We start from the raw sequence: 8,590 nt of genomic DNA, 5'->3' as shown, positions 1-8,590 counted from the left end.
AGACAATTATATATATATATATATATATATATATATATATATATATATATATATATATATATATATGAGGTTTGCTAGAACACACTCACTAATTTTTATATGGGAGTGTTTTAACAAAGCTACACCTTAAGATGTATTTAACCACTTTTTAGTTATTCACTTGCTAAAATACTCCTTCTAAAAAATAAGTGGGTGTATTCTAGCAAATGCCTATAGGATTTGCTAGAACACACCCACTTGCTTTTTTTAGAAGGTGTGTTATAGCAACATACACCTTAAGGTGTATTTATTAACTTTTTAGTTATAACTTGCTAAAACACTCCCACATAAAAATTAAGAGTTTTTCTACTTGCACCCTAGTTAATCATGGTTGCACCCCAAAATGACAAGATTACCCTTTCATAAAATTTGATTTTCAAAAAGCCTATTCCTTCTTTTTTGGTTACACCCCAAAACCCTTCTTCCAAAACCATAATTCTCCAATCGATCAATTGTGTTCTGCGAAGATTTTCAAAACCATACTTTCTCACGTCCATTCATGATTTCAAAGAAAATTCGAAGCAAATCAGGTTAGCAAGTGTTGTTCTTCAATCGATTGTGTTTTTCTTGTTATGGGTTCTCAGTTCTGATTTTGTGTTTTCCTTGTTCTGCGATTCACAGTTCTGCATTTTGTAAACTCAGTTTAAGTAGGTTCATGTAAACTCAGTTTAAGTATCTTCATGTAAACTCAGTTTAAGTAGGTTCATGTTAACTCAATTTAAGTAGGTTCATGTAAACCCAGTTTAAGTAGGTTCATGTAAACTTAGTTTACATGAACCTACTTAAACTGAATTTAAGTTAACCTTGCCAATGTAAATTAAAACCGTAATCGTACAGTGCATCAGTGCAGTTGAAGGAAAAAAAATTGAAACTAGCAAATAGAAGAAGAAATTCACTTACTTATATCCAATTGAGTATGGATGAAAAATATTTTGATTCACTCTTTAATTTTCATGGAGATTGATATTGAACATCAAATTGTTTGATCGATCGCTTTGTGGGGTGAAAGAGGGTGAAATTCACTGACAATGAATAAAATTAGGGTTTTAAGAAAATTTATATAAAAGGATAATTTTGATATTATAAAAAAAAATTAAGAAAATTTGGGTGTAATCAGAAAAACATGGGGTGTAAATAGAAAAACTCAAAAATTAATGGGTGTGTTCTAACAAATCCCTATATATATATATATTGTTGTAAAACACCTATGAATGAGGTGTGATTTAGCACACATCACCTACATGATAAAGACAAAAAAGTCATTTCTCTTTAATATGTATTTCTTTCATCAATGAAGAGAGAGAAATGATTTTTTTTTCATGCATATATAAGATTAAAAAAAAAAAGATGGGTTAATTATGTTTAAGGTCCCTATAAATAAGCGTGCTTCCAACATTAGTCTCTACTTAAATTTTATTAAATTTTTGGTCCCCAACGTTTTTGACCGTTAGTGAATTTGGTCCCTACCGTCAATTGTTGTTGATTGGGTTAACGGAAGCAAACATGTGGACAAAACATTTTTTTTAACTAAACCATATTGTAAGATTGGGCCTTAACCCGACCTGATAACTGTAATGACCCGAACCAGACCCATAAATTAACCCAATAGCAATTTGTTTCTTCCTCGTCATCTTGGCTATAACCCTCAATTCTTCACCCTGACCCTCATTCTAATTGTCCATATCCATAGAAATCAAGGAAAAAATAGGATACAAATCAAGAAATGTGTATCAATGTTAATGATAATAAGAGAAGATGAAAACTGGATTTGCCTATTTTGTTGTTGATCCATGGCCGCACCTCATACTTCCCTCGGTCCTTCCTCAATCCTTCTCTCACGCTTGCGACACACCAACCACCCCTCGTCCCCTTTCTATTCTGTTTCAAAATCGGATATCGATTAAGGTTGGAAATTTTGTGACTGAAATTTTGGGTAAAATCGAAAGTGTTCTTCAAGCCTTAAAAACGCATTGGAAGGACCTAAAAACCCAGAACAGTAATGAGTAACAACACAGATGAAAAAATCATATCTTCACCATCTACTTCAGATCTGAGATAAGAGGAAGAAGAATCGCTTGAGATAGGGTCGTCGTTTTTGGGTGATTGGGCTCCTGTCATTGTGAAATTCACGGAAAGACGGAAAGCGGTGGATAGATGGATGGATTACTGAAGAGATTGAAAGTGAAGGAGAAATTGTTAAGGGAGAAATTGGAATTTGGCAGGTAATGGTTTTTTGGGAGTAGTGAAAGGCATAAATTGTAAGGTTGGAAGGGACTCGAAGGAGAGGGAGGGAGATAATGGAGTTGGAACTGATGGACGGTTGTGATTGAGTGAGAGAGGATGCTTGTGGTACATTTCCTAATTTATTATAATTAAAAATTAAAATGAAATAATATCAGACTTTTTAAAATATTGTTTTACCAAGTCACATGCCATGTCATTTAATGAGTCCATGTGGCATCCTACTTGTTCATCTACATGTCAATTCTATTTGTCCAGTTAGCAAAAATTTCAAGGCAGGGACCAAATTCGCTGACGGCCAAAAACGTTGGGGACCAAAAATTTAAGTAGGGACTAATGTTGAAAATGCGCCTATTTATAGGGACCTTAAACATAATTAACCCAAAAAAGATTAAATAAGATTTTTGTCGCTATAAATATATTAAAATTTAATTTTAATCCTTAAAAATTATAATGAGATATTTTCATCCTCACAAAAAATTTTGTTCCCTAATAGATATAATTTTGACATTTTTTAAAAGTTGAACATAATAAACATACATAATATAATATAGATACAATTCGAACATATAAAAATTATAATCTTCACATTCACATAAACATAAAATGACCATTAAAACAAAAAAAATCAAAATCAAAATCAAAATTTGATATATTTAGTGATTTGGATGCTCTTCAGTGTATTCTCTCTCTCTCTCCTGCGCCAATCTTAACCGTTTGATTAATCCAACAGGCTGAGAGACATTGAGATAATTAAAATACAAAAGAAAATCAAGCCTTGCAATGAGAAGATGATCTCCTTCCACAATCCGTGAAAATAATCGCCACTCTCATCATCTTCACCAAGCTTTGCCTAATTTGGGAGTTTTGCTCACTATTCTTAACAGCTTAACCTCAGTCGCTCTTCCTTTCCTTCCTGACCGGTCGCTTCCCCTCCCAACTTCCATCTCTCAGCCGCCGCCACACACACACACACACACCAGTCACTATTAGTAAACTCGTGACTTTGTTGAAAAGATAAATTGAACTTTGTGTGTGTGCGCGTGCGCATGCTGCGGCCAATAAGTCTATATGAAGGAATTGACTTCACAAATTGATTGAATTACTTCATGAGCATGGTATGATAGTAGGAAGTTAAGTTAATGAGTTATGTTGTGAAAAGGATTAGCGCAACTTAGGATTGTTTAGCTCTAAAGAAGGTTAATACCTAATTTTTATTATCTTATAATAGAGTGATAGAAATTGAGGTAATCTAATAGAAAGTTATACTACTATGTTCGATTGAACTATTGATTAAGTTAAAGTTTAGTTATGTTATTTGGATGAAATTTTGACTAGTAGTATCAGATGAAGAATGGATGAGTTATTTTATCCAAACTTCATATACTATATTAATTTATGTTTTGGATGAATTAATTGGTTTTAAATAGACGAAGAATGGATAAAATACTTATCCATACCTCGTGTACTATTTTCCGTATTCTGGATGGATTGACAGGTTAATAGACGAACAATGAATAAATTATTTCCTATATATTGTATATTGTCGTATCTGTCAACTGATTATTCTGACAGGTACTTGTTGATATGAAATCTGAACTATGCGTGAAAATAAACGCGTAGACATATTAGGTTCACTAATTGAACCAAGAATATAAATTGTTAAGAGTCAAATGACACAAGTCACATTTGTCTTTTGCTCTGTTGTCAAACGCGGCCACTCCCGGCACGATCGCGGCTCGGAGCGGCCAAAATCAAGGGGGCGCATCACAACGCTACCGATCCACGCGTTTGTGGATAGCGGGTATCGCGGACGAGTTTCTGCGACGCGGAGCGGATCAATTGCGGGTCAAATCGCCCGCTTTCCTGGGTCGTAGAGAAAATATGAAACTGCCCCTCACTTAAGAACCGTTTGGAGGGACATTTTCGTCATTTTTCAAACCCTGTTTTTCTACTCCAATTCCATCGTACAGAAAGAGAAACGGCCGCTCTTCTCTCTTCTCCAATTCCATTCATCCATCGTACACAGAGAAGAGAACAACAACACAGCTCCATCATCCAAGTCAACAACAACAACACAGTTGCTCCTGCTCTGATCTTCATCAGGTTTGTTCTTTCTTTCTCCATTCAACTTATTTTATTTTATTTTTTTCGTTTTTGTTTTCTGATTTATTTTCAATCTTTTTTGTTTTTTTTCAACTTCTCTTTTGTTTGTGAAATCTTTTCAAACTTCTTTGTGAAACCTTCATTCATTTTATTTTATTTTTTCGTTTTTGGTTTTCTTTTTTATTCTTTAAAAACTATATTCAATTATATAAGTTATAATAATCAAACTATATTCAATTAGACGTCGAACTCGCAATCGATAACTCTGACAGGTATTTCCAATATGATTCGCTACCCTTCCTCTATTCTCATTTACAAATTTCAATGACATTTTAATCGTGCTTTTACTTGATCTTTTCATCCTAATTCTTCTTTTCGTTATCAATGTTTTAATTCTAAGAGTTTTTATTTTATTTTAATTCTTTTCAACATTTACATGTGTTGTCGAAACTATTTATCTTCTGTCCAAACTAATGTTTCAATTGACTAAATGCTTTGTAAAGGAGAATGTTTGAATAATTCATTGTAGATTTGTAGTGGGATTGTGTTGTTTCATATTATGCATAAACAGCATGTCAATTTAAATCATTCTTCATTATATATAGTCAATTTAAATCATATATTTTATTTTATTTTGATGGCGGGATGGCGGCCACTCCAAACTTTTTTGTCTGGCTCCGCCACTGGTTATATTGACAGTTTTTTTTTAGTTATGGCATGTTTTATTTCAAATCATGAATACATTATGAATTTTGAGTAATATTTAAGTTGTTTTAGTATTTTTTTTCTTTCAACATTATAGTATTAAATTTATTAGTGTCCGCGTCATGAAATAGCTCCCACGTGGCGCCCGCATACCGCGCCGCGTCAATTTTTGTGGTGGCCGCACCGCGCCGCGTTTCCGCTTTGATAACAGAGGTCTTTTGACTAACTTAGAGAAAGTAATAATTTAAATGTGAGCAGAAGAGTCGGAAAGGTAATTGGTTTATTACATCTAACGCCTTACGGACAGGTGGATAATTTGGATATCCTCACGTCCGGCTTATCCATGTTAAGAAGAAAATCAAGAGAAGAAAAACAAAATATATAACTTGCCATTTGTATGCTTAAAATATTATTACGCAAAGTTGTGTGGAACCTCTTATGATTGTTGCATTAATGTTAGTGTTGGCTTGAATTACGATTAGACTGTATCTAATGATTAGGTGATAAGAGATATAAAGTTAGTAGAAATCCACGGAAATAAGTAGATCTCACCCCATTGTTATTGTTTTCAGATCAACACATACACATAGGTAAAAGGTGCCGATGAATAACTCTGCTATGGATTTCTGTCATATTATGTTTTGATCATGATCTTCTTTGTAGTTTAAGTCTGATTCACGCTGTTGAGCGTAAGCTTTTGTTATGTTATGTATTGTTAGGAGTTTCTTGAACTACTTCAAGTTAGGAAATTATGTATATTATTTAGATTTAGGAGACGAACAATGTACAATCCCAAGTAAACTTGAGCTACCTTATTAGTTAAGTTTATTCAAATTCCAACAGTGGTTTAAGCTTGAAACTAAAGGCTGAAATTGCTGGATATATTTATTAATTGGCCGGTATCAATTTACAATATTCCCAGAGAAATTATGGATAAAATCTTGGGGTGTTGTAAGATTGATATTGAATGTGGTTGATGTTAGAAAAATAGAACACAATTAGTTTAGTGGTGGATGGTACAGTAATGGTTTGAATTGGAGTTGATGGTGGTTGAATGTGGTTGGTGTTGAGTAACGGGTCTCTATTAGTAATGTGGCAAATGGCGAATCATATGCCCTTTTGGACCTTATGACTCATTTTAGGGTCTAAAGTAACAAGTTCTTGTCCATCTTTTGAACTTCTATCTTGTTTCCTTTGCCTTTTGCTTCTACTATATTCAAATCCAGTCAGTTTTTAGAATTTTCCAAATCCCAATAATAAAGCATAAAATCACTAACATAACTTTTAGATGTCGTGTCTGCATACGTTAAGTCAATTTATTGATTATAATGAATTGCATTAATCCCTACGCTATTGTAAAAATGAGAAGGGGGAAATAGAAAGAAGCTATTCACATATAGTCAAACATGATATGTGCAATTATACCGATTGATGTCGAAATACTTGGCACCTTATTTCACTTTTAGGGATAATCTCCTTAGTTGATTGTTTTCCTTTAATCTAGTAGTTGAATGGTGCTGTATTATCTATCACATGGATCTATCAATATCAATATCAGTATCATTATATGCTTATTTTTATTTAGTCAGGAGGATGATTATCATTTTGTCGTAGTACATGTATGAAGAGGTCCAAGCTTTTAAATCATTCATTTGAACCATTTGCTCTTCTGATGTGTTTGCAATTTCAAGTTTTGTTTTTGTTTGCGGGTTTTCCCCTTACATCTTCTCTCTTTCAATTTTCAGTAACTATGGGAAAGATGTACAAGAAGAAACAAGCTCACGGACGTGGACCTCCAAGAGAACAAAACAATAAGCAGGAAAATGAAATGGACATCAGGAAGATTATGGAAGACGTCCAAAACTTCAGTATTTTCTCTCTCTTTTTTTTTTTTTTTTCTTTCTAAAATTATTTTCCATTGAATGTTGTCTATCTTCTCGTTGAATCTGTTTTCTGTTTTTGATGCACTTCAAATATATGATCAATGCGTTTCTGCATTATGATTTTAAATGATAAGAACGAATTTGAATGCTAAGTACAAAATATTTGTTCATTCATTATTTTAAATTTGGGGTGTTGGAGTTAAATAATTTATGGTAAGCATATTCACCTGATTTGTTACCTTCTTTTTTATAATGGCTACTCATTGCAATATATCTTAGGCAACTCGCATATGACATGGAAAGAGCGCAAAAAGGTTGAAGATAGGAAGGTTGTTTCCCTTGGTGGGAAGGTGAGGTCTATTTATTGATGCTGTATTTTCTATATTTTGTTCCATTTGCAAATGGTATTATCACAATGATCAGTGCACAAAATTCACCGTGTTTATCTGCTCTTATTCAGCCCCTCAAGAATCAAAGATTACCTTTAAGTGTGGCACGACCAATGATGAAGAAACAAAAACAGAGGGAGGAAAAAATGCTCCAAGAGGTAATTAATTCTATCATCCTCCTCTTTATTTGTTTGTACAACTCTTACTTTCTTATTATTCCTTATATATGTACCACTTGTGCCTTTCAGCGTATGATTCTAGGACGTTTTGGGGGAAAGGATGGTGGTAGCAGCAGTAAAAAACCAGCTGGAAAACACAAACCAGAGGACAGAGGTTTGAAGTTAAGTGAAGGTCGATTTAGAAATGGCATACTCGACGTGAAGCATTTGTTGAAGTCAACACCCACAAGAGGTCATGACACTGGAAAAAATATGTCCAATACAGGAAAAAGAAAAGGAAGCATCTGGAAACATGATAAAAAGGGTGGTGGTAAGAAGGATCAAATGTTTTAGAAAATGACACGAGTCATTTGTCAATCCGTATGATCTTTATATATCTGGCATTATCCTTCAACTTCTTTATAGGTAGCTTGTCAATTTTTCAATCCATTTATCTTGTTCTATTTTTGTTTGTATACTAGTATGATCTTCTTTTTTTGACGTTTGGTGCCTGAACTTTGAAGGCACGAAATAGATGGGATTTGTTAATTTCTATTACCTTTTTATTAACACAAATGAAAATAGCTTCCATATTTTATCAACACTTAATATATATTTTAGAGGAGTGATAAGAACCTCGTTTCAACACTCTTTATAACCAAAAAAATATTTGTACTATTACACTCTTTATTCATTTTTCCAGCTCCTCCTCCCTTTTCATATCCGCCTGGATTTCAAAATTCAGTCAAAAATATGATTCGAAGACCATTTTGTTTTAAAAATAATCTATAATTTTATCCTTAAGTAAATAAATAAATTTGGTGGCAATTTTTTTGTTACAAAAGAGGACAAACAGAGAGAAAAAAACTATGAAGTTTAAAAAACACATTTAAGCAAATAAGCTCCATAAATATCATAAAAGAAGAACATTTGAAGCTCATTATGTATGACGAGTCTACAAAACATGCAAATATAATTAACCCATAAGAATGTTAAAGTTTGCAAGTCAATAAACACTTCTATTTCTTTCGTGTTAAGGATTGTTGATTCCTACATGCCACCTCAATTT

The 8,590-nt window shown here is 33.2% G+C and overlaps 1 protein-coding gene across 1 annotated transcript; it reads left to right on the top strand.

Annotated features, from left to right (window-relative positions):
* The first annotated feature begins 4,044 nt into the window (after positions 1-4,044).
* LOC25499254 (uncharacterized) lies at positions 4,045-8,123 on the top strand. The gene is made up of 5 exons (XM_013594436.3): positions 4,045-4,386; positions 6,837-6,959; positions 7,254-7,324; positions 7,435-7,521; positions 7,612-8,123. Exons 2-5 carry the CDS (start codon positions 6,842-6,844, stop codon positions 7,873-7,875), a joined length of 540 nt encoding a protein of 179 aa, XP_013449890.1. The 5' UTR covers positions 4,045-4,386; positions 6,837-6,841; the 3' UTR covers positions 7,876-8,123.
* The last annotated feature ends 467 nt before the right edge of the window (positions 8,124-8,590 follow it).

This window comes from Medicago truncatula, chromosome 7 (assembly GCF_003473485.1).
Source record: "Medicago truncatula cultivar Jemalong A17 chromosome 7, MtrunA17r5.0-ANR, whole genome shotgun sequence".
In the NCBI taxonomy this organism is placed as follows: Eukaryota; Viridiplantae; Streptophyta; class Magnoliopsida; order Fabales; family Fabaceae; genus Medicago; species Medicago truncatula.
This window is presented reverse-complemented; position numbering and strand designations above follow the sequence as displayed.